The sequence below is a fragment of the Caretta caretta genome, chromosome 2 (assembly GCF_965140235.1).
Source record: "Caretta caretta isolate rCarCar2 chromosome 2, rCarCar1.hap1, whole genome shotgun sequence".
In the NCBI taxonomy this organism is placed as follows: Eukaryota; Metazoa; Chordata; order Testudines; family Cheloniidae; genus Caretta; species Caretta caretta.
This window is the reverse complement of record NC_134207.1, coordinates 223,968,890-223,996,291: the sequence shown is the minus strand read 5'-3', so window position 1 is coordinate 223,996,291 and position 27,402 is coordinate 223,968,890. Positions and strand designations below refer to the sequence as shown.

General features: G+C 38.6%; 1 protein-coding gene across 6 annotated transcripts in view; it reads left to right on the top strand.

Moving 5' to 3' along the window:
- The window catches only part of VPS50 (VPS50 subunit of EARP/GARPII complex), a 198,629-nt gene that overhangs the window by 77,580 nt on the left and 93,647 nt on the right, over positions 1-27,402 (top strand). For all 6 annotated transcript variants that reach the window (XM_048838154.2, XM_048838156.2, XM_048838153.2 and 3 more), the window contains 5 exons: positions 10,132-10,229; positions 12,299-12,393; positions 12,831-12,929; positions 19,288-19,378; positions 20,811-20,987. In XM_048838154.2, the coding sequence (XP_048694111.1) occupies positions 10,132-10,229; positions 12,299-12,393; positions 12,831-12,929; positions 19,288-19,378; positions 20,811-20,987 (560 nt within the window). The remainder of the gene's footprint in view (positions 1-10,131; positions 10,230-12,298; positions 12,394-12,830; positions 12,930-19,287; positions 19,379-20,810; positions 20,988-27,402) is intronic.

Below are 27,402 nucleotides of genomic sequence, written 5' to 3'. Positions count from 1 at the left end.
AGTTGAAAGCATAATAAATGTATTTTTTCTTCTAAGGGCCTTTAATATATTGCGTAGAGTATTTTTTAAATTAATGAGGGCTAATTTATTAAAAGTAGTATTGCAAATTCAAGTATTCTCCATATGACTAAATTAAAATTCAGATGTTTCTTTTGATGTGCCCCTTAGGGGGAAAGAGTCTTTATTAATCCCCTTTTCTATTCCATTTTACGTTATCAATAATACTTTTAAATATTTAAAACTTCTTCAGCATATTCTGTTTTTAAGTTATGCTGTGGAGGTGGATTCTATTGTGAAAATTTGGCTCTCTTTTCTGCCTATATAATAATTCAGATATCCTAAAATAAGTGTATGCCACAGCACTGTTGTAATAGCCCATTTCTTTATAATCCTTATATCATTTGTATAACAGACCATTCCCACGAGAGTGGTTATTTCTGGTGCTGCTTAAAACTTTGAATTAAGCAGTGTTCTATATTACTGCAAAACCCATTTTAAAAGAGCCGTTAAGGGTTCTCAGGACAAATTTTTTGGTGGCCTCAGAGTGCGGCCACCAACTCTTGTTGGTGGCTGCTCTCAGACTTTTTTTTCCTAAAATACTTAATTAGCTTTAGGATAAACAAATATGCACATATACATATCCAAATCATTGTAATTTATTTATTGCTAGCTAGTAAGTCTGTTGTGAAAGTGGTATTTACAAACATACAAATATCACATTTTACAGCAGACTTACTCAGCTCTGGCAAGCCTAGGGATAAATTAAGCCCAGGATGGAGGGTCGGAGAAGGCAGTGGTGGGCTGGGACCTGAAGCCCCATTGCCTGAGCCTGAAGCCCTGCAGCTCGGGCCCAGGGATGAGTATTTGTGCAGTGGCAGGCCCCAGCAACTGCCGGAGCCTGGGGCGGGAGCCCAAAGCCCCCTGGTTGGAGCCTGCAGCCCCGCCACCACAGGGCTGAAGCCCAAAGCCTGAGCCCCACCATCCCTGGGAAGGTTGGGGAACTCATCGGCAGCCTGCTCCTCTAGCACTGTGCCCCAGGTGTTTCCAGAGGATGGCAGTGCCCAACCCCTGCTGGCCACCCCAGCAACCAACAGCAAGGTGGTGGATCCAGAGGGATGGGGAGGAGACACTATTTTGGCCCCCTCTTTTCTCCCCCAATCACAGCCCAGGAGACTGTGGCCACCAGAAAAGCCCCTGGTGGCTGCATGCAGCCAGAGGAGAAACGCTGCATTAGACTACATAAAGTGGTATTCTGTTCAGTCACATGTCATGGTCAACGTGGTTTCTGTAAAGGGAGATCATGTCTTACTAAAAATCTATTAGAGTTCTTTGAGGGGGTCAACAAACATGTGGACAAGGGAGATCCAGTGGACATAGTGTACTTAGATTTCCAGAAAGCCTTTGACAAGGTCCCTCACCAAAGGCTCTTATGTAAATTAAGTTGTCATGGGATAAGAGGGAAGGTCCTTTCATGGATTGAGAACTAGTTAAAAGACAGGGAATAAAGGGTAGGAATAAATGATACATTTTCAGAATGGAGAGGCATAACTAGTGGTGTTCCCCAAGGGTCAGTCCTAGGACCAATCCTATTCAACTTATTCATAAATTTTCTGGAGAAAGGGGTAAACAGTGAGGTGGCAAAGTATTGCAGATGATACTAAACCGCTCAAGATAGTTAAAACCAAAGCAGACTGTGAAGAGCTTCAAAAAGATCTCACAAAACAAAGTGATTGGGCAACAAAATGGCAAATGAAGTTTAATGTGGATAAATATAAAGTAATGCACATTGGAAAACATAACCCCAACTATACATACAATATGATAAGGGCTAATTTAGCTACAACTAATCAGAAGAAAGATCTTGGAGTCATCGTGGATAGTTCTCTGAAGACCTCCACACAGTGCGCAGTGGCAGTCTAAAAAGCAAACAGGATGTTGGGAATCGTGAAAAGAAGGACAGAGAATAAGACGGAGAATATCTTATTGCCCTTATAAAAATCCCTGGTACGACCACATCTTGAATACTGTGTACAGATGTGGTCTCCTCATCTCAAAAAAGATATACTGGCATTAGAAAAGGTTCAGAAAAGGGCAACTAAAATGATTAGGGGATTGGAACGGATCCCATATGAGGAGAGATTAAAGAGACTAGCACTTTTCAGCTTGGAAAAGAGGAGACAAGGGGGGATATGATAGTTATATAAAATCATGAGTGGTGTGGAGAAAGTGAATAAGGAAAAGTTATTTACTTGTTCCCATAATATAAGAACTAGGGGCCACCAAATGAAATTAATGGGCAGCTGGTTTAAAACAAATAAAAGGAGGTTCTTCTTTACACAGCGCACAGTCAACCTGTGGAACTCCTTGCCTGAGGAGGTTGTGAAGGCTAGGACTATAACAGGGTTTAAAAGAGAACTGGATAAATTAATGGAGGTTAGGTCCATTAATGGCAATTAGCCAGGGTGGGTAAGGAATGGTGCCCCGAGCCTCTGTTTGTCAGAGGGTGGAGATGGATGGCAGGAGAGAGATCACTTGATCATTACCTGCTAGGTTCACTCCCTCTGGGGCACCTGGCATTGGCCACTGTCGGCAGACAGGATACTGGGCTGGATGAACCCTTGGTCTGACCCAGTATGGCCATTCTTATGTCATTTTAAATTCGCTGTTTGAGTGTTTATATATGTACAGCACTAGTACTACTCTAGATTTTATGTTGCACAAAGAGTAAGTTGCTGACACCCTTGGCACTTAGTCTAGCTGTTCTGTACAGTGTGCATAAGAATTAAAAGTGAACCATGTTTAAAAAAGAATAGTGAATCAGTTCTAAAAAAAACCCCAAAAAATTCATTTAGCAAGGGAATTGATAAGTCTAATATTTGAAAGAAAATAAATATCATGTTAATGGAACAGTGGGTATTAATTCTGCATCAGACAGCCGGGTTCCCTAGTTTATTTAATGTCTATATTTAATGGCTATGATACATTCTGTAGATAAAGTATAAAGGTCAACAAGACCATGCAGTGTGTAGAGCAGGAGGACACAGCAGAGGGAGCTGTAGGATAGTTTACTATAATGTGTCCATTATAGTATTTCGAATAGTGAAACTCAGTAGACTGAAGCTGTTGAATGAGCATTATAATTTCTGTATGTGTAGCTGGATCTCATCAGTTTGAGGCATGAACCTAAGGCTGTCTCTAGATCAGTGGTTCCCAAACTGGGGTTTGTGAACCCTTGGGGGTTCGCAAAATGTTACAGGGGGTTCTCGGGGAAAAAATTCCCTAATAGTGGACAGAGCTGTCCCTAGGGAGCATGGGACTAGCAGCCCGGAGCCCCTGGACTTCCAAGAGCTAAGCAGATCAAAGCAAGCATATCTATCACACTGAAGAGATTTAAACTTCAAGACTCCTTATAAGAAATGAAAAGGGAGGTGGATATTTTTGGCTGTTTTTAAACCGGCAGCTGGCATTGTTTTTAAAATTATTATGAAGAACAAGTTTAAGCTTCGTTGTAACATGCGTTGTTTGCCTGGACTGCTCAAGACCTGAATGCTTGTGTAAGAGGAACTCTTTGAGCTGGCTTAAATACCTTCATGTTTTCACATTTGATACTCCTTGATGAAACATTGGAGCCCTGTCTTAGAACAGGCTTATTCAAAGTGATATAAGCTACGAAAGTGAGATCTTGGAAGCGTGTTGCCGTTTTCATAATGTAATAAAATACTGTAATGATAAATAATAATAAATAGTGTGTAATGAGCATGTCATAAAACAAATTTTATATTTCCAAGATCACTGCTTTTATAATTTGTACTCAGGTAAAGGAGAAAATCCCTGGAAATACTCATTTTTAGGAGGGGATTCACGAGACTTGACAATTTAGTGAAAGGGGTTCACGCATTCTTAAAGTTTGGGAACTACTGCTCTAGATTCTTCCCTTATTGTGCTTTTTTACTTACAGTAAAAAGTGTTCACAAAGTACTTCTAATAGATCAAGTGTCTCTTGCTCATGGTACAGAACTCCAAGAGTACGAGTGAGAAGCAGTGGATTCAGAAGACATTAATTGCATAGCTCTTTCCATGACAGACTGCAGCTTGTCCAAATGGTTCTTACATGGATAGTAGACATAATGTACGTCATCATGGCTTATGTTTACTTAGACTTGTAATTATTTTAATGCCTGTATTGTGCTTACATAACTTTAAAATGTAAATGCGACTAAACATTTTTTCTATTTGTGAAGAATTAAAGGTATCTGAATAATCAGTCAGTTTCCTACATGTTTTCACTTTATAAATTAGTCCACTTTTTGAGGTACTGTAGTAAGAGTCAACAAATACTTTAATTCCAGAATGTGTGTGAGACAGATTTTTTTGCACCTTTATATAAACTGGGTCTCTTGAAAGTTTAGCGCTTTTTTTGTTTCTTCAGATTTCAGTGCAAAATTTACTTCTATTTAGGGGCTTCTATTTATTCTTATTGCCTATTTTCCCTTAATACTTTACCTGGGGATCTTGTTGTAAGGTGGTAGTTGCTGAGAATAACATTTTTAGAAACACTGTGGACATCTCAGTTACTAGTGTTTAGCTAATACATTTTTATAGTTGTACAGAGTCATTAATATCAAGGCAGCAGTGATTCTGTTCAGCCCCCTCTCTCCCCAAGAAGTCACACTTGCTTCCAAGAGTAACCCCCACTTGGTTTTGTGATTAATATCTGGAATTCTACTGTGATCATGTGTAGCTGGAAGTAGAGAAGTCCCTACACAGGTGACCCCACTAAGATTAGGGGAATTGCAAGTAAAAACTACTGGGTGAGTGTAGGTTGCAAGATCAGCTCCTAAGACAAGAAAATAATTTTTTTCTGGTTCACAGTGTTAGTTTGCCCTTAGAGAAATTTTGTTTAGGACCAGTTTAAAAAAAAAAACCCTTGAAAATGGGTTTAAGTAATGAAGATAGATAGATGGTTAACTCTAGATACAAACACATACATCCTAAAACATATTTTTATGGTATGTTAATATTTTAGTATGTCTCATAAAATGGGAAATAAAGCTATCAGTTTTATTTTATTTCATTTGTTGAATACTGTCATAACTGAGAAGCAATAAATTATAACAAAAAATTTCTATTTTATTAGAATAGAACTATTATTCCTGAGTGATCACATCTGATAAATTGGTAAAATGTAATATTTGAAATATCATACACGATTAACATTATATATAGTTTGTTAAATCTAAGTGAAAATAAATCTAGTGAATTGAATTTATAACCACTGCAACCTATAATGACATTCTGAGACACTCTGATCATTGCTACTTTTTCTGTAATTTCACTTTTGTTTATAAATTCATGTTACATCATAAATTTGACAAGCCAGTATTTTCATCTCAGAAAGGTGAAGCTTGGTCATCATGTAAAAATATGCTTTTACACTGCGGTGCACTCTAAATTTAATTGGCATGATCGTTTTTGTCTGTGATATTTAATAGTCCATACTATTTTTCAAAAACAAACACATTTAAAGTTGACTCACAAATATGCAGAGAGGGGGAAATAGGCTTGTGCGCTTTTTTAGCTGCTTCATGATTTACAAAGATGACCTGAAAAATAATCCTGTGTGATTACTTTTCTATGGTTTTGTTGGAGGATTTGTTTGAGGTCTTGGATGTTTACTGTGAATTTTCCCAGCATGTAATTGAAAGAGTAGGGATTGTGGAATCTTAACAAAGTAATTTTTTCTTCCTATTGCTTATAGGTCATTTCAGTTAAATAGGTGTTAACAAAACCCAGGTTTTGGATGGCATGTTTAGATTGCAGTCCCTCCAGGGCAGAGATTCTCTGTTTGTACAGTGTCCAACATTATTGCTATTATTTCTATCATGGTAGTACCTAAAGGACTCAGTTAGGGATCCGGGCCCCATTTGTGCTAGGCATTGTACAAATATATAAAGTCCCAATCCTGGATTGGCTTTTCAGCACTATCATCAGATATCTACTTACGTTATAAAATAATTTTAAAATGACAAAACTCTTTAACCCAAAACAATCAGAACTTTTTGTATGGTATATGATGCAGGCTATACAAGACAGAGAGCTTGCAATGCCAAATACCTAATAAACTACTAGTTAATTAGTTAGTGAACTACTATAAAGTTGTTTTCAAATTTACCTGCACAGTTAGGAGCTTAATTAAATGTTTACTACAAATAGTTTTGTTCCTTCTGAAGTAATCTCTTAAAACTTCCAGTCACAAAAGCTATCAACAAAGGAATGCTCCAGTCCTGCAAAGGTTTGCGCATCTGTTTCACATTATGTACTGTTATGGAAAGTTAATCACATGAATAAGCCTTTGAAGGATCGGGATCTATGCATCATATCTGTAAACAGAAAAGAACTAACAAAATTACAGTAGAGGAAAGAGTTGAAAAGACAACTTCCAAAATTCATTCTCGAGCTTTGGTTATTAGAAAAACACTTTTGTTATCCAGCAAAGGTGGAGGAAGTTTCAGAGAATGAATCTAGCTGAAAATGGTTTGTGTTGTGCCTGTCTAGCAAGGAGGCAACAAAAAAAGCCTTTCTTATTCCCAGGACTGAAATAAAACTTTATTAAGTTTACAAAGTAGAAATTTTTGTGGGAAACTAGAGATGTTGTATACCTAAATCAGCTATCTAGAAGAAAAGATCTCCAGATGCCTCTGATTTTCACCTTCACCTGAAATCATGCACAATTGCATATTTTTCCATCTATTCCAAATTCCATAAAACAAAATGCCTTTGTATTCCTTTTAGAAGTTTTTTATATAACACTTAGGGCAAAAGGAGGTGATTTCAAATTCATATAGCTGCATAAGGTGGGTGCATAACTGGTAGGAAAATCGTTCCCAGAGAGTAGTTATCAGTGGTTCACAGTATTGCTGGACATAATGAGTGGGGTCCTGCAGGGATTGGTTCTGGGTCTGGTTCTGTTCAATATCTTTATCAATGATTTAGATAATGGCATAGAGACTATACTTATAAAGTTTGCAGATTATACCAAGCTGAGAGGGGTTGCAAGTCCTTTGGAGGATAGGATTAAAATTCAAAATGATCTGAACAAACTGGAGAAATGGTCTGAAGTAAATAGGATGAAATTCAATAAGGACAAATGCAAAGTACTCCACTTAGAAAGGAACAATCAGTTGTACATATACAAAATGGGAAATGACTCCCTAGGAAGAAGTATCTGGAGGTCAGAGTGGATCACAAGCTAAATATGAGCCAACAGTGTAACGCTGTTGCCAAAAAAGCAAACATCATTCTGGGATGTATTAGCAGGACTATGGTAAGCAAGACACGAGAAATAATTCTTCTGCTCTACTCCACGCTGATTAGGCCTCAACTGGAGTATTGTATCCAGTTCTGGGCACCACATTTCAGGAAAGATGTGGACAAATTGGAGAAAGTCCAGAGAACAACAAAAATGATTAAAGGTCTAGAAAAGATGACCTATGAGGGAAGATTGAAAAAATGGGGCTTGTTTAGTCTGGAGAACAGAAGACTGAGAGGGGACATAACAGTTTTCAAGTACACAAAAGGAGGAGGGAGAAAAATTGTTCTTCTTAATCTCTGAGGATAGGACAAGAAGCAATGGGCTTAAATGGCAACAAGGGCGGTTTAGGTTAGACATTAGGAAAAACTTCCTAACTGTCAGAGTGGTTAAGCACTGGAATAAATTACTTAGGGAGGTAGTGGAATCTCCATCATTGGGGAGTTTTAAGAGCAGGTTGGACAAACACCTGTCAGGGATGGTCTAGATAATACTTAGCCCTGCCATGAGTACAGGGGACTGGACTAGATGACCTCTCAAGGTCCCTTCCAGTTCTATGATTCTATGTGAGAAATAGCTCCCCATAATATTGGATAAAAGACAGAAAACCAGACCCATCCAGCCTGACGGGGCTCAAAACAAGAGCCTCAGAAACTTTTTAATAAAAGTGTATAGCAATGGCCCTCTGTGTGTACTAGACATCTGTTTGATATCAATCCACCCACCCATCCATTCCCCCATGTTTGGCAGGAGAGATGACCAACATTTCAGCCTAAGCCAAGCATTGTTGGCCTAGTGTTGTAAGTAGGTCAAAGACAAGTTGATCTATAATTCAGGCTTGATTTGTCTCTGCTGAATTATGCCACAGCAGAGTAGGTCACAGTAACGTCTAAAGAACTTGTAATGACTGCAGTATCCATTTACATTATCCTGATGATTCAGAGAAAAAGATGCATCTGTTTAGTATGTAGCTAGCCGGGTGGTTCATTCTTCATATTTATATCTTGGCTGAATTTTGCATGGTAAATCACTTAGCTCAAGCAGGTACATTTGTCACTCAGAATTGCTGCCTTCATGAGAACAATATGAATTTTTTGGACATGGTTATTAAACTTTAGTTTATATATCTACAGAGATTAAGGAGATCGTTTTATCATGACATTTCATAGGACATTTCTTTTTCTTAAGAAAAAGTGGCAGAATGGTTATTGGGGAAAAATGGGGAAAATTAATGTATTTTTCCTTAAATGTCTTTCTTATTTTAGTACAAATAACTAGTGCCTTCCTTGCGCAAATAATGCTGTTAATTTAAGTAGACAAATTTGAATATTGTAGTTGCTATTCTTGAACTGATATGTAAACGCAACCAAATTCTACAATTTATTTTTATTCTTTTTACCAGGAGAGAACAGTCAACTTAATTGCTTAAGGAATTAAAGTTCTAAGGGTTCACGTCTCCAGTGTATATGTTACTGCATTGTTTTTGTTGGGTTCCTGTTCTATTACCCTCCTAAGTAGCCTAGGGCTTAAGCTTCATTGGGATCAAGGTTCTCAGTGAAATTAGTTCAACTCTTCTCCATCCGAGCCACTAGCCCACATGCAAAACTACCTGAATGTCAGTGGTCAAGATGGCGATAGAGCATTATATCCACTGCCCCAAATAACTTCCCATTTGAGGGAAAGTTAAGTAGCACAGTGTCCCTTTCCAGAGCCACATTACTCTCTGTACATACCATATCCAATTCAAGGCCTTAGGCCTTATCTTCAGGTCACACAATCGCTTGAGCCCAAAAGATTGCCTTAAAATTCCTGGAGAAAGATCACAGATGACAACTCCACTTGTCAGGCACAGTAGAGCTGTCCACAAGGAGGGGAATATTTGTTTATGCAGCTTGTCTAAGACATTGCCTTCTTGGCAGCTGGTCCCAGATTGTGGAAAGAATGCCCAACAGAATATAAAGATTATCATAAACCTCTCCATCTTTTACTCTAAGTGTACTACTTCAATTTTGCTTCTGCTAGTACAAATACACAGAACAGGGTCCATTATTTTTAAACCGCAGGGGAAAAAGTCATGATTTCTCCCTGCAGAAACGGGGAGGGAGGACCATGCATGACAGATGCTAGTCATGATTGTTAGGGCACTACTAAAAAGTCCTCAAGTACTGTGGTAATATGGGTATACTAATGAGGGCTGTACTAGAATCTCAGTTGAATAGATGGGATTTGAATGAGAAAATGTCTGGGGCTTGGTGCACTGGGATTACAAGATTATGTCATGTGTAGTTGTACTATGGAAGAATGCATGGAGAGAGGAATGGGAGAAAGAAGCCAAGCATAGAGTATTGCTGGCGTTGCTCAGTGGAGCAAAGATTGCAGGGTCTTTCTCCAGACATTCAGCCGGCATATGCTGCTGGACACATTGGAAACCTTATTTCTACAATTTTTCAACTAATGGTTCTTCTTTACGAAGCTAGACTACATTAGGGAATATTTCCTAGTAGAGAGTGGCCAATACTTAGATTAGACAATCTATATCTCCCCTCCATTTGAAACATGAATGTCAGTTACCTTTTTATCTTAGTTGGTTTATGGAATGGGATATTGTGTTTTCTTAGCCAGACATAACCGTACCTGTCTGATTTTTTTTAAAGACTTCATTGCTGTCCCTTTAAAATTTCAGACTTTTCAACTACAGAGAAACAAAGTTAGCCATTATCTAGTCTCAACCCTGCAGGCCAACTTAGAGGCGGTAGGTTCATTAAGACTAGAAGTTAGGTTTTAAGATTATTGGAAATATCCACACTATCTTCCAATTTCAGTTTCAGATGGCAACAATGTGATTGGAGCTGAGGAGACCAATTTTGACCGTAGCTATGTACAAAAGAAATTAGAACATGGACTTTCACGAATATGGCAGGTTTGTTTTGGATTGTCTAAACGTACTCTTTTCCAAATACAAAGTATAAATCTTTTGTGGTGATCTTTGTTACAAATCAAGCTGCTGTAGATAAGTAGAAATTAAAATAATTTAAGGAATTATAGGGTGAGAAGGATGGCTCAGTCTCCAGACACAGCCATTTCTTGGGTTAGAATGCCAACAGGAGCATTTTGTGGTAGGGAGACTATTATGTAATAGCCAAGGCCAACTCATTTCTTGTCTGCAGTCTCACATCCATAGCTCTGGCCAGATGAAAAGAAGGAAATGCACACTGTGACAAAGTTTCTGCTCTACCTTGGTGGGTCTTGCGCTTATTGGTGGATTTGCTCACCTTGGAGCTTCATGGTAGCCCTCAGCTTGGCCGTTTTTCTGAATTCACAGTCCAGGTCAACTCCTCCTGTGTCTGACCAGGAGTTGGGAGGATTTGGGGGGAACCCGGGCCCGTCCTCTACTCCAGGTTCCAGACCAGGGCCCTGTGGAATGTAGCTGTCTAGAGTGCCTCCTGGAACAGCTGTGCAACAGCTACAACTCCCTGGGCTACTTCCCCATGGCCTCCTCCCAACACCTTCTTTACCTCACCATAGGACCTTCCTCCTGGTGTCTGATAATGCTTGTACACTTCAGTCCTCCAACAGTCCGCATTCTCACTCTCGGCTCTTAGTGCCTCTTGCTCCCAGCTCCTCACATGCACACCACAAACTGAAGTGAGCTCCTTTTTAAAACCCAGGTGCCCTGATTAGCCTGTCTTAATTGATTCTATCAGCTTCCTGATTGGCTGCAGGTGTTCTAATCAGCCTGTCTTAATTGTCTCCAGAAGGTTCCTGATTGTTCTGGAATCTTCCCTATTACCTTACTCAGAGAAAAGGGACCTACTTAGCATGGGGCTAATATATCTGCCTTCTCTTACTCTCCTATAGCCATCTGGCCCGACCCTGTCACAACACACATGAACAACTCACATAACATAAATGACTTCTGTTATTTTTTTTTAAAGTAAAAACAGACAGAACATTCAAAATAGACTAAAAGTCCATGTTAGGCATCAGCAAAACAAGTTAAAGTATTTCAGCAAATACTGCTAAGTCTCATGAGGGGTTAAATCAGTGGATTATGTTTTCTACCGGCTGTGCTGAAGTCCAGTGGTATGAATTCAGGATAATATATATGTTTTAACTCTGAAGTTTTGTATTTAATTTAAACCAAGACTTTTGACATTTAAGCACATACTCTGTGTGTGTAAGTAGCTATATACAGTTTTGGAAGCACGTATTTGAACAGATGAATAGAACTTTTTCATGAGTCCCCATCATTACATTGAAGACATGTACCATAAAATCATATGACTTGTGTTAAGAGTAATAATCTTCAGAGCACCAGTAAAAAGGTGAGGGATTTTTTTGTAAAGGTACTTAAAGCTTTTCATATACAGCTGAGAATAGTACATTTGCAGCTCTGCCCTTCCTGGTATCAGTTGGAAGAGGAACTACTGAAATACAGGGCTCTGTCATTCTGTCAGTAAGATTTAGGGAAAACCGGAAATCTTGTGAGCCTGCCTGTTTTCATGATAGTTCTAACTTGATTACTAACCCAAAGGTTTTTAATAAACACGCAATGTTTCTGATGCCAAAGCTCTGAACCTCGTGTGATTTACGTAGAGCAGCAATAATCCAAAGCATTCTTTAAACCACTGTCCACAACAATCTTGGCATCTCAAGTTGTTTTTGGATTGACACTGCATTACTGAAAGTTGCAAGAAACTATTTTTGACTAGTGAACTAATGATGTAATGTGAAAGCCAATGAAAGATCACATGTGCTAATGAAAATGGTCAGATCAACAAACCTTGTTTCTCTAGAGGACTGCCCTAAACTGCTGTTCAGAGGGGTCAGACATCTGAACAAAACAAAAAGTGCTAGTGAACCATGAATTACTCACTGTCATTCATTTTTAACTCCAGAGTAGTCACTGCTACTATAATAAAAACTCAAAATATGCACACACATTTAATAAGGATTCAATACTAACTTTGAAATGTTTGTGTTTTATAGGATGTGCAGCTGAAAGTGAAAACGTATCTGCTGGGGACAGACATGTCTAACTTCAAATATGATGACTTTATCTTTGTACTAGATATCATTAGCAGGTATATTGATGGGGCAAATAAGGCCATTTGCTCCATCTGCTTTTTTTTTTTGGAGGGGGGGTCTGGGGGAGAAGAGGGGACAGCGAGAATGGTATAGGGAGATGTGTTCAGGTCATGGGCTATAGAGTTTCATTGGACCATAGGATCCCAAGCAGACACTTGGATTGCTTGTGGCTGTCTGGCCCTGAGTGTTTATAAAATGCCATGATATGCAATAGAAGAAAGTAGACCATATGTAGGCCTGGTGTTGCATGGTGATGATCTTTGTTTGTTAGATGTTTAAATACTATTGGTGATGGATGAGCATGGTATGTGTGCTTATAAGAGAGAGGGAATTCCAGCTGAAACAATAGCATTCAAGTAATAATTGTTTACTCCAGTATTGTTAAAACTGATTGAATGGATAAACACTTCTAAAATGTCTCTTGTTATAATAGGCTGATGCAAGTTGGGGAAGAATTTTGTGGCAGTAAGTCAGAAGTTTTGCAAGAATCTATTAGAAAACAAAGTGTGAACTATTTCAAGAATTATCACAGGTAAGGCTACTAAATGTGCGGTGGATTGGCCGGATTACTTTTATTTTCCTTTTTTTCATTTTAAACTGGGTTTCCAGAGGCAATGAGTGGCCTGGTTTCACTGAGGTGGACAGCTTGGGCATGTTTCTGTCTAGTGCGTGGGGGTGAGGGGCCTGAACACTCAGCTATTGCTGCAGGTATAATCTCTCACTCATGTTAAAGTCACTGAGGAGACTTCTGCAATGAGCAGGTTGGGGAAAGGTAGGGAACCTGTGGTGCCTAGGCTTTCTCAGTCGCCCCTCAGGCTTCCTCTAAAAGCTGCTCCTTAAGACTCCTTTTGACCCTTTCTCTAGTAGAGCTGCAGGCCTTTATTCCTGGTCTCCCTGGCAAAAGTATTTATTTTATTTTATTTTAATTTGTATACCATTCCATAAAATGAGAGCCCATCCACCCATGTCTCCGTACATCTCTGGCAATGTCTTTGAAATGTATAATTATGCAATTTATTTCTGTCAGGAATTTCATAATTTTATAGATTTGTACTCCTGGATCCCATTCGCAGCCTTCCCTTTGTTGACCATCTGTAACTGCATTGCATTCCAATGTCCCTTGGCTCATTACATGCAGACCTGACCTAATTTTATGGCAGCATGTGTGTCAGCTTCAACACCTGCTGGCTTTTAATTTCAAAGTTAAACTGCCATAATTTTGCTTTGATTTCCCCAGTGTTCAGGCTTGGAATGTAGACACTTCTTTCATTCCAGTGGTCTGGCTCTTGTTTTTCATTGCTTAGATAGCCAGGAAGATATGAGGGGGAAAAATGCCACAATGATTCTTGCCAGAAGTCCTTGGTTCCCAAGACTTCTTCACATGGCATCCGGCTTCTGTTGTTCAGGGCATTTTTCTGCACATGCCACACCGCACTCAGTCATTCTGAAGCTTTCTGCCTGGAGGCTGAATAGATGACTTTATCTTCAGATGGATGTTCTGAGAATTAATTGATATTTTACTAAAATCCATAAAATCTTAAAATTTCGACAGGAATGTATGGGAAAGTGTCTTAATTCTGGTGCCAAGAATGTGGTTTGGATCCTTTTCAGGCTCCTGAAAGTCAGCCCTAGAATATCTTCTCAGCAATTTTAATAAAGATTTCCCTTCCAGTTGTCTGACAGGGTCAAGTCTCAGCCTTGAGTGTATTGGACCTTTCCAGGATACAAGGTTCTATGACTGTGTAGTTGCCATAGCTCCTATTTCTCCAAAGTAACATCCAGCCTTAAGTCTCAACCTGAATCTCCTCTTCTACCTTGGAACCTCATTTTGGAGCTTCAAACCCTCATGAAACCTCCATTTGAAGCTCTTCTGAAACTTCCTTCTCCACTTGGCCATTTTAAGATGCCTTTCTTAAGGCTTTGTCTACCCAAAAAGTCCAACCAATCTAATTAAATCTGTTTGTTTAGTTAAATACTTCTCCTCCCCCTTATGGGGGTGATTCCTCACTGATTTAAGTTAAATAGACATAAAGCACTCTTAAATGAAATTTGGCCATAGGACATATTGCATCTCTGCAAGGAGCAGGTTTAATAGTGGTTTATGAAATCTCAAATTTTAAACGCTCTCAATTCTGTTTGAATAAAATATAGGGGTGGGGAAGAGCAAGAGTATATGCTGAGAACTTGTCCTTTGCTTATTCTGTTGCTTTAGCAAATCATGAACTATTTTCTGCTGATTTGGAACATAGGGATTTTTGTGCTTCTTGTTCAAGGCTTTGTGATAACTATGTATTCCTAGCACTGACTTCTTGTGTGTTTTTTTGTTTTGTTTTTTTAAAATCTCACTGAGAAAAGGTTGATTTTTAATAATGGTTACCTACCTGTTTTTTTGTCAAGAATAATTAGACAATGTTTGTAAAGCTCTTTGAAGATGAATACCACTGTATAAGTTCCAAGCACATAATTTAGCCTGATTTATTTAAAGCTTTAAGTGTTTTGGATGTTCAAACCAAGCAAATGCGGCTTTTGCTTCCCTTGTGTATTTAACTGAAAAAAGCTAGATGCATTAGTATGTAAAAGCTACACTGACTGGAACTGCTCAAGGAGCATGATTCATCAGCTCATTAATTGTGTAGTTTGACGTATGTAGCCTCCTGGCGGGTTAGATATAGGTAGGTTTGGAAGAATTATTTTTATTGGTAAATGTCAATAAACATTGATTTCACCGTACACAGAAACTGATGAAAAAATGTTTCCATCGATAATAATCTAAATTTACATGTAGGCAAAGTCAGAAAAATGCTGCTTGAGAAATTATTAGTTTGATTTAAGGCTATTTCCTTGGTGTGTGTGTGTGTGTTTTTTTTTTTTTTAAACATATAGGTGGTTCAGAGAACTGAATAGAGAGAGGAATTGGCCATGTAGCTGAAGATCATATTAAGTATGCAAAGCATTTTGTTGGGAAAAGTTTTCTTATTTATAAAAAGCAAGAATGGGCTTTTAATGGTGAAAGACTCCAAACAAGGGAACTTCTTAAGATTCATTCATTTTTTGAAGGTGTTTTTGGAAAGGCTTATTTGGGCAGGAATGGCAGAAATTTTCAAAGAATAAAGATAGATTTAATTGAAACCTTCTTTTTGAGTCAGATTCTGACCTTGTGCATGGTGGTGAAAGTCGAGAGTAACTACTGAAGTTCATTGAGTCAATGAGTTTTTTCAGATTTCAAAATGAGGTAAAAATCTGGCTGTATATTTAAATTTTTTTCTATTTATCCTTTTAGCTCCAATATGATTTTATCATACAGACCACTTCCCCTGTGCCCCACCCATCTGCTCATAGCTTTTCTAATTTAAAACTCAGATTTTCAGAGCTGTGCAACACAAGAATAGTTCCTGACTTCAGTAGAAGTTAATGGAAGCTACGTTCCCTGTAAGCTTCACGGCCACTTCTCAAGGGCCATACAGGCAGGCAGTGAGAGGAGCTCCTTCCTCAGCCAGGCCCAGACCTGCTGTAGCTGCCGAGGAGCGGAGCCCCTCTCTTGGCCTGGCCCAGGTCTACCGGAGCTGCCGAGGAGAGAAGCCCCTCCTTCGGCCCTGAGCTGCTGCAGTGAGAGAGGGCTGGGGGGAGTCCTCTCTCCCCATCATGGTCCCGGGGCAGCATGCAACCCAATCCCCTCATACCCAGCCCTGAGCCCCCTCCCGCACCCCAAACCTCTCATCCCTGACCCCACCCCAGAGCCTTCACCCTTATCTGGAGCCCTCACCTCCTGCACCCAATCCTCTACCCCAGCCCTGAGCCCTCTCCCCTCACTCCAAGCCCTACCCCCATCATGTGAATTTTGTTATGTGCACCAATATGAAGGTGATGTGTCCATTCCGCACATGGACCTAAAAAATAAGAGGGAACACTGAGTGGGAGCTGTGGGTACTCACTGCCTTGGAAAATTTCACCCCAAATCTATTTCTGGTTGAACAGAATGTGTGTAAGTAGACACAGCTAATTGCAATAATAGTTAAGCACATGTTGGTCATCTTACTGAGCCAAAATCATTCATTATATCAGTAATTAGTTTGTTAATGAATGATGTGATGAATGTTTTACAGCCTAATTTGGAACCTAGTGCATAATTTACCAACTGCTACATTCTGAACAAAACAACATAATGTATCTTTTAAGGAAAAAATTATTGATGTGCCCTCAGTGATTAAAAAAAAATAAAAATGGCAGCAGTGAAATAAAGTTCCTGGCTACCTAGCTGAGAGAGAATATTAAAGGTGCTTCTGCTTGTAGCTAAATGAAAGGCTGGAGTGCTGATGAAAACTTAACAAAGGAAGTAGAGTGAACTAATGTTTTTGATTACATTGTTGTAATAGTGCCCTTCATTAATGAACTTATTACCTTCCTGCTCAAAACAAAGTTTAAACATGTGAAGAAATGTAACTTAGGTGATGAATGAACTTTTAATATTTTCTCTGAAAAAACGTATAATTCTGTAGATGCTGCTTTTCAGTTTTTCCACATTGTCTGTTTTTTTTTCCCCATGCTTTTTATTACATGGAATATTTGACAGATGTAGGTTCATGTTACCCTTTAGTGGCTAAAGGTTGCTACATTTTGTATTGGCATTGCTAAAGGTATCTGATCATGTCACCTGCAGAGAGTAAAATCCATTATGCTACTGTACAAGCATGAATGTTTTTATATATTAATTGTAGAGGCTTTTAAAAATAATTGTTTAACACATTTTGTGACCGTGCATTCTTAATGTACTTTTCTACAGGATGTCATAAAATATACAATTTTGTAGTTATTTATAAGCTGAGAGAATGAGTTCAATATCTGGCAAAATAAATCCTCACACTTGCAAAATGTGTTAAATACATTGCACTTGCCTTCTGCTCCAACCATGAAGATCTCTGTGACTCACTGAACTACATCAGAAGAATGCCAGTGGCACAGACTGAATCAACCTCATGCATCTGTAGCCTTTTTTTTTTTTTTTTAGATTGAATGTAGTAATTTAGTATAAACTATGATGGGTTCAGCAGACTGAACGGACACAGAGTGAAAGTTACCTTTGGTGCTTTTCTCAAATTTGGAGACTCCAGGAACAAATGAAGTCTGAGGATAGTGACCACAGACACAATCACAAGTACAAAGTCTTAACTGTACTACAGGTTTTATTAAAGGAATAAGTAAAGTTACAATTACCCATGCATATGTCAATCCTACAAAAACCCATGCAATTACTAAGACTGTAGTCATACTCACATCCTCAAAGATATTCTCAGGTCAGATGGATCTGTCATCAGGTGATCATCAAAAAAGGATGGTTCCTGCTGGAATTTTCCATGGGGTCTTCTGACTTTTACACAACTAGGAAACCTCTTGTGTATTGTTTTTATGACCACACCAAACATCTTATGCATATGCAGGAGGGTTTCAATCCTCTTTTCCTTTTCTGTACTTCCATACCCCATGAATATTGGGGTACCCAATTTTTCATAAGTTGTTTATTAGTTCCTCTTATTCTTATTAGCATCTATGCACAACATGTATCCTGCAGTCAGGACAGGATATTCCATAAAGTTACAGTAAGGTGTATTGTGGTCTTGGATAATGCAATGTGGTTTATTGCAATCTAGTTTTCTGTAACATTACCTATTGGCACATGTTTTACAGTAATCTTGTGACCTTACTGGCCTAGGGTTATTCCTAGGTCACCCACTCATGTCAAGCATTCTTAAGCTTACGGCCTAGTCTCGCTAAGCTAAAATATTACAGGCCTCAGCCTGTAGGCCTTGAATTGCAGCCAGGCTTTACTTATATACCTAATATACACTAATCATTCCTAAATATTTGTCAGTCTTATACTTCTGTAATGCCACATTGATTTTATATGAAATAGCATATGAATTGACCATAACACAATGTAACACAGTGATAAATGGATGATAAAAATGAACTAATTGGCTACACATCAGTGTAAAATTTCTGTAGAACTCCTCTGCCACAGTAACTTCTATTTTGTTACCATCACAGTTGCTAAATCACAACTGGCAGAACTATTTTTCATAGCGAACCAGCTCATCCTGGCCAAAGCACTGATTGCTGGAAGGAAGCCTTCTACCTACTTATCAGAAAAGATAACCCAAATATTGCAGGAACTCACCAAGCCAGAAAAATCTACACCAGAAATGTTGATATTAGTCACCCTGATTGAATTGTACCTCATCACATTTGATGAAGTTCAGAAAGGTCTTTGGAAATATTTGAACCAACACTTGCAAAACTGGTTTGTCCCCTGCCTGGCAGGTGGTAAACCAGCAAAGAATAATTGTGTACGCTGCTAACTGATCTCAACAATGGCTCCTTCAGAGACATGGACCAGCCAACCTTCCTGTGAAAAATGCAACAGCCCATTATTGTCACAGAAAACCTCACCAACAAAATAGTGGATAAAGGGACATGTTATAATTAGTTGGACTTTCCTAAAGCCTATGACAAAGTCCCTCACAGGAGACCAATCAGGGAGATAAAGTGTGAGAACTAAAAGTTCTGTCATGGTCTAGAAATGATATTTTTTTCTTGCACTTCAAATCTTGGCCTCTTGCTATTAGTTCCTTTTTTATTAATTAACCTGAGACAATGTTAACTTACAAGGGAGATTTCCCAGGGGCTCATTTTGGAGGGAACCACAAGTTTTTGGGGAGGTGATGATCTGAACTTCTCTGCAAAAGAAATTAATAGCAAAGCCTAAATAAGGATGACTTTGTATTGTAAAGTATAATTTAAAGATTTTTGTTCAATTGAAGGCACTTTTTCATTCTAATGTTAAAACAGTTCAGCTGTGACTATTTTTGCTGACAATCTAGAGTGGTGTTTTTCAGAACTCGTCTTGAAGAATTGCGAATGTTCTTGGAGAACGAGACCTGGGAGCTTTGTCCTGTTAAGTCGAGCTTTAGTATTTTACAGCTTCATGTAAGTACTGCTACTCAATTTTCAAAAGTTCTTTCTGAAATAAGGTTTTTTTGTATGTGTAGACCAGCTGTCAGGGATGTGATAGGATGTGCAAACTGCTGTTTGGTTTTCGGGTTATTTTAACGGTACAGTAAAATTAGAGTGATATTTATTTAGGGATTTGTGTATGCTATTCTAAACCTCAGATTTAAATGCATCTAAAATGGTAACATGCCTGATTCAAGAAAATATTCAGGAAAGTACTAAAGCATGTGGTAAAATTCCACTGAAAGCAAGTGGAGCATGTGCTTTAGTACTTTCTTGAATCAGGGTCTCTGACTAAGCTGAGGTTGGTAAATAGTAACATTTCTGTTTTATTTGCTTTTTTAATATCTACCTTTTTGGTGCTGCCTGACAGCCACATGACTAGAGTTGTTGCTACAAATAAAATATAGGTTGCTAAGGATGAACATGGTTGCGGGGGATGGTAGACTATTTTCTAGTTTGACTGTACAGGGAAGCTGACTATATACATTCATGCAGCAAGAGAGAAAGAGAGCTTTCACAGAACACAAAGGGAAAGAAAAGCATTTTTAATAGAAAAATGTGATTGTTAAACCACATGCACTGGCAGGGAAACTCAAAAGAGTTGTTGGAGAGCCCAGAAACTATTCATCTAATTTTGTAGAAATTACTAAATTCCAAGTCCCGTTAGCCCAGTACATTTTGATCTATGTCTTTACATTTGATTATATAAATTTAGTGATTAATCTTTGAATAGTAAAAATAAATTATGATGTTTTCAGCAAAAAAAATAAAAGAAAAAAATTAGGCCAAGATTTTCAGAAATGAATATCTAGAGATAGGACTTTAATTAAGTGGTCTGATTTTTCAAAAGTTCTGAGCATCCTCCCAGTCTGTTGAAATCCCATATTATTGTGCAGCGTAGCAGTCCAAAAATTTTGAAATGTACTTGATCTAAGGATATTTTAAAAATTTGTTCCATATTAATAAGCTAAAATATTTATAAGAAAGGTAAAGAGAATTATCTTTAAAATATTTTTTTAGTCTGATAGTGTCACTTCAATTTTGGAAATACATTCTTTACATTTCAATTAATGCTGTATTTGTACAGTTTGAGATTTAGGTCCTGTTCTATCTCTTGTGAAAATACTCTTTTAATCGCTAGTAAAAACTTTTCTATTTATTTCTAGAAAATGAACTCTTCCATAATACAAGAGGTATATTGCATGGTGCAGCAAGACACGCTTGCTAAAATTAGAAAGACAAACCTGTGAGATTGCAAACCTCAAGGTTAACTTAAATCAGTCTAAAAGCTGTATTTAAATAAGAAGTAAACTCTTGTTGCAGAGCGGTAATTGACAGTAAGCTATGAATCGATATTTAAACTACATTACTAGGCATAAAAATTATTCTGTATTTTTATCAATAGGAATTTAAATTCATGGAGCAGTCACGTTCCCCGTCTGTGTCGCCTAGTAAGCAGCCTGCTTCAGCAATCTCAGCAACCATAACTTTGTTTGAGCACTATTGTAATGGAGGAAATCCATTTGAAATTCAGGTCAACAGCAAAGATGATGAGACAGAAGATGTACTTGCTTCTAATGGGGTATGGAGCATTTCATAAATACAAGAACCATGCTAGCTCTCATTATCGTTAAATGAACATGACACACAGTATATTTGAAGGATCAATTATCTTGTGAATCAGTGACTGACAACTACATTTGTCTTTAATATTTTGCCTTCTCCATTGTACCAAAAGTAGCCATTTTACTATTTAAAATAGGTCACTCTGCTTTCTGACATTGGCAGTTAAAAGCAGGGCTTCCTGTGGAAAGCCAGATCTGTTTGCTTTGTGGTGGATCAATATTTTTCCATCCAAGTCAATTGTTCCTGCAGACTAGCAAGCCATGTTCCACTTAGAACAGAAACAGAGAAGTGCTAATTTATCACAGGACAATTAGATGCGATTTACTTAAATTTCCCGGTTGTGTTAAATTTGGCCTTGTTTTAGTATTAGAAGGATTAGCTCCCTCTGGCTTGTTAGAGAGTAATCTCCACGGATAATTCACAGATTGTTCTTTCTGTCTTGTTTACATAAACTTACCATGATTTCCAAAGGAGAATGTAGTTTGTTGAGTAGTTTTTATTTTTTTAATGTTATGGGGATGCTAGTTTGAGATCTACTGGTATAATAGTCAACATTAACTTTAAATGTATTGATCTTTTTGTTGATTTGTATCATAATCATACAATCAAATGTTTATTTAAAAGAAAACATTTTTTATAGTGTTATGCATGCAGAAAGTTCATACCTACATTTCTCATTAGAACCTTTGTCCAAACTTCCTCCTCGCTCAAATATTATTTCCCCCTCTTTTATTATGACATGAGCAAGTCCATCTGGCAGTCCTACTGCACTCACTCTCAGTGCCTTAACAAACCTGGCACATGCTGTAAGATTTAACTAAGTTATCAGGTTGCCAGTCTCCAAATGGAACTTTGTTCAGATTCTCTCTTGAATCACATGTTGGTGGCCATCTGTTCTGTCCATGATTTGCTGAGCTTCCTACCCCTTCCTTCTATGGGAATTAGAATATAACAAGGGGTTCAAATCACCAAGTGCTCATCTCCTTACTGAGTTACATGGGCAAGAGGGAGAGAAAGGAGGAATTCCCAGTGGTAGAGCTAGCCCTCAGGATGAAAAGACACCCTGCAGGATCTGGGAGTGGGAGCATCAGGACAAGGAGATGCCCAGCGTGGCCCTGGTTCTCTCTCTCTCTCCCTTTTTTTCGCACGTGTACCTTCACAGCCCCTGAACACCTGTGAAGTCAGCTGAGTTTGTTCCAAAACTTGGACTCTGGACATTCTTTCCTGACTTCAAACTGGTTGTTAGCTCCCACACCATTCTATAATTGTTTTAAAGCAAGTCACATAGTAGGCCTAGATTATTTTTAATTTTCTTGTAGTTTATAAGATAGATTTATATTTTGTTTTCAATCTTAATTGTCTGTTTACCTAAAAGACCAGAGTGTCTGCTGCGTAATAAATCTGGTCTATCCAGAATGTAAAACAATCTTTTTAAGGTGTTTGAGACAAATTTTTTTGCTTTATCTGTTGGTTAAATAAGTGTTTATTTTAAAAGGGCATATTTTTCCAAATGCACTGTATAAATACATAAGTAAATAAGTCCATTTTGCACTGAGGGTGCAGGCAAAAATTCCTCAAGTGCTGAAAGTTCTCCAATGCCTGTCCCACTGTTTCCCCCAAAAGCAGACAAGTTGTCTGGCAATTGACCGGGAAAGAATCCTAGAGAGTCTCCATAGACAAAACCATGGAATATGCCCCAGACACACATGGGCAAGTGCAGGAACAGTGAGGACACAGTAACATGGGGATAGCTTTTCTGTGGCAGCACTTGCATCTGGGCTAAGCTAATGTGGGTACTGAGACCTGGGTGCCAATGACCATGCCCTACCCAATTCATGGTCCATTTTCATAAATTTCACAGTCGTAGCTTTTTAAAAATCTTGAATTTCATGGTTTCAGAGATTTAAATCTTAAATTTCACAATATTATAACAAAGCATTACTATGTATTTTAAAACGGTAAACTATAAACATGTAAAGCCCTTCAGTCAGTGTTTCTCAAACTGGGGGTCTTGACCCAAAAGGGGGTTGCAAGGCTACTGTAGGGGGGGTCGTGGTATTGTCACCCATACTTCTGTGCTGACTTCAGAGCTGGGCAGCTAGAAACTGGCAGCTGCTGGCCAGGCGCCCAGCTCTGAATACAGCACAGAAGTAAGGGTGGCAATACCATGACCCCCCCCCAATAGCATTGCAATCCCCTTTTGGGTCAGGACCCACCGTTTGAGAAACACTGCCTATAGCATAGGGTAAAAGTACACAAACTACCAGATTTTATGGGGAAGAACAGATTTCACGGGTGAGACCAGGTTTCACACTCGGTTATGTGTTTTTCATGGCTGTGAATTTTGGTAAGATCCTACCAATGACCCAGGTTAACTGTGCATTGAAGACATACCCCAAAAGGGTTAGAAGTATAATTTTTTAAAAAAGAAAACTTTAATTCTGGATCACAGTTTTATGTTGAGGGTTGGATTCTGTGGCAAATTCCACAACCACAGAATATGTGGCACCCTCGTGATGGGCATGGGACTGATGCCATTAAAAATAGTGTAAAGCTAGGCATATCTTGAATTTCTTACAGGTATATTTCTTTTTTAGCATTTTAGAAAGGGGTTAAATAGTTTTTAAAGATGCTAATTTTATCTACTTTAAAGACCGAACAAAATCTCAAAACCAGGTATTTCTTGGAACAAAATACAAGCCAAGGTGTGAAGTCTGATGTCTCCTTTCTTATTACAAAATGGATTGTCCACAAATTACAAGTGTCAACATCTGAGCAAGTGAAAATGTATACGGTTTGTTTACCACCTCTGTATTTTTCTCCCTTCCACCCCTTTTCTCCTGACCCAAAGATGTAAACTTTGGGGGTGTCAGAGCTGCCTTTGGCTCTGACTTCAGCTTTTCTAATGTTTTCCTTTCCAGCCTGTATGCTATGTGAAGTCAGAAAACTAAATTCAAATGAAAAATAAGCTGATCTGCTTCTTTTCCTTTTGTGATTTCCCACACTTCAGAATCTGCGTCCTTCCATTTCTAGGCCTATCAAATTTAACCAACTTCATCTATACTCAGCTTCTCCTTCTTGTCATCTTAGCATGTGGTTAAAAATTGGACAGTGAGAGAGGGTGATTATTCTTGAAGATGACATTTTTGTTTGGTGTACAGTGTGACCACTGAACCTTCTCTTAACTCTTTGTGTACCCATAAATCAAATACAGGATGGAGAATCATTTACATTTTCTGAGTGAATGAATCCTACTGCAAGACTGAGCTAATTTGACTACATTAGAAAAATGTAATCATACAACATGCTTCTGTGTTCGGTAAAATACAAGAAATTGAGCTTCCTAAAACATTTCTTCTCCGATCTCTGGCAAGCTGTATAGGCTTATAGCTGTATAATCTCTGACATAGGAATTGCTTAATGGATCAGACCGCTGGTTCATCCTGTCTCTCTGACAGTAGCCAACACCACATGCTAGTTGTTCAGGAAAAGTTCAGGAAACCTCAAAGTAGGTGTGAGATACTTTTGCCCCCCTCCCCCAAATCTCTTCATACCTTTTTATATAGTTAGAGATTGGCTTAAGCCCTGAAGCATGAGGTTTTCATATCCCTCCAAAACATTTTAATTATTTTTGCATTAGCTATAACTCTGGAATATATTGTTAAACATATAATCATCCATTTCCTCTGAATTTTGCGAAATGGCTTTAGTGACATGACGTGGCAATAATTCCACAGACAAATCGCTGTGTAGAAGTATTGTTGTTTTATCATTTTTGAATTTCCCACTTTTCAGTTAGGTTTTTAGAGATCCCTGCATTCCATCCCATTAAAATGACCTATTTTTGCTTCTATCGTGCAGTATTGTCCACTACAAAAGTGGATATGATATTCATTTCCATCCAAAGCTGATGCTGGATGAAGAATAATCAACATGTCCTCACCATTAAATAAATACCTCCCCCTTTGGATGTGTGACACACCTTAGCCAGAATTAGTTACAGACTCCAGGTCTTGACTGGGGATTGATCTCCAGGAATTTTAGCATCAAAAAGCACATGCCTCTACCTGTTGAGCTAAAAGAGTTCTTCATCTGTTCAACTGTAGTGGGCTGTATTTTTGCTGTAATCAGTCACTGGAGGGCGTCTTGATCATATGTATTAGCAGTAGGCTAATACGTTACTTATGCAGCAAAGACAGCCTTTCTATAGCCCATGTTGTGGTTTCCATATTCTAATCTTGAATTATGTTCTGTTTTGTAGGGTGACACACTACTGTGAGTTTACAAGGCTGGCTGTGTTGTCCTATTTTTAATATTTGTGTGCCAGCGTGAAGTGTTATGCATTACAGTGAAACCTAAATATGTCATGAAATGATAAAACCGAATCTCTGCCTGCTGAAGAACTGTAATTGATTTTGGCTTTTCTTTGACACTAGCAGGACAGAATGTTCAGTGTAGGAAGAATGGAATACCGAGGACATGATTTACGTGTGTTTTGTTCTTGTGATAAACATAGGCCATTCTTACTATAAACAGTTTCATTAACCTTAAATGTGGTATTAATTATGAAACTTCAGATTAGTTTGTAGAATTAAAATGTTTTTCAAATTAATATAATTTATCATTGGTGTCTATGCAAACCAAAGTTTACAGTCATTTATGCAGAGAGATCTTATTTTCTTTCCTTTGCAGAAAAATCTTTGGTAGTGGCTTCCTATATTTGTACCCATCACAGAACACTGTTAGCAGTACATTCTATGAAAGTGTTATTCCATACAACACTGAAGCTTGGCACCTTGGAAATTAGATAGCTGATTGCTTCTGTGTTAAAAGTAATTTCTGTGAAACTAAGGAATTGTGCTGAACAAGTAGATCAATATGTTCAATTACTCTGTGTATTACACCTATCTATCTGTCTAGGCACTTATATGACTCTCATCACCGTAATATCTAAGTGCCTCATAATTGTTAATGGAGTTTATCTTTGAAACACCCCTGTGAAGTAGGTAAGTCCCATCCCCATTTTTTACAGATGGGAACCTGGGGCACAGGGTAGATCAAGGGATTTGCCCAGAGTAGCGTAGGAAATCTGTAACAGAGTTAGAAATTGAACCCAGCTTCTTCTTTAAGTGATTGCATGTGTCCATTCCACTGCAAGTGTGTGCGCATCCAGGCTCCAGAGTTGGAGATTTTCCCCTTAGTGCTACCCATCGGTGTGGTGTGTGTGTGCCCTCAGGCACCTTGTGCTTCTGAATGATAGTATAAGGGTGGAGCTGCCTTCCCCCACTTTCTTCTTACCACCCATAATCGGTAGTCAAGTGCATTGGCTTGCGACTGCAGGTTTCTCCCTTTGCAGGGAAGTTATCTTCCTTTCTATAAATAATTAAATTAGTGCTATTTGTTAGTGTTAGATTAGTGTAATGTAGTGTTGTTTCTTGCAGAGTTGGTTCCCTCTTATTCACAGGGTACTGACACCCAGTACCAGGGTATGCCTCGGTCTCTGAGTTTTAAGTCTTGTGCTGGCTGCAAGAAATTTGTCCTGGTAAGTGACTGTTTTGTCGGGAATAGAATACCAGTTTGTGAGGTAACATTTCTCTCTGCCCTATTGTTTCCCAACATGTTATCCCATTTCCTGTGCCCATAGTCCTATATTACTACAGCTCAATAGGTCCTAAGTACTGAGGAAAAGTAGTTTATTTGAACACTGCAGTTTATTTCCTCCACTCTCTGACCCTTCAATTCCCTTCCCTGTCCTCCTTCAGGACCCATTCTCACGAGGATTTCCATCTCCAAGAATTGCAGTCTCTTCTCCGTTTGGGAGCTATAGAAGAGGTTCCCCCTCTCCATTGAGTGAAGGGTTTCTATTCATGATACTTCTTGATTCTAAAGGTGAAAGGAAGTCTCAGAACCATCCTAGACCTGTGAAATTGGAACAAATACGTAAAAATGGTATCATTCCCTTCCCCAGAGACTGGTACACTGCCCTCGTCTTGAAGGATGCATATTTCCATATGGCTATCCATCAAAGCCACAGAAGATTCCTAAGATTTCTGGTCAACAACACCCATTATCAGTCCAGGCCTTTGTCTTGCCCTCTGCCCTATGAGTATTTACAAAATACATGATTGGTGGTAGCTGTATTTTTAAAGAAAACAGGAGTACTAGTGTGCCCTAACTTAGATGACTGGCTGGTACAAGGTCAATCCAAACCCTAAGTAGAAGTCAGTCTATCCGGGATCCAATCCCTCTTCAGTATTCTGGGTTTCTTGACCAATGAGGACAAGTCAGTCTTCTCTGCTGATCAGAGAACTGAATTTATAGGGCCAGTTCTGGGTTCTACAGCAGCCAGGGCATTCCTACCTCAAGCCAAA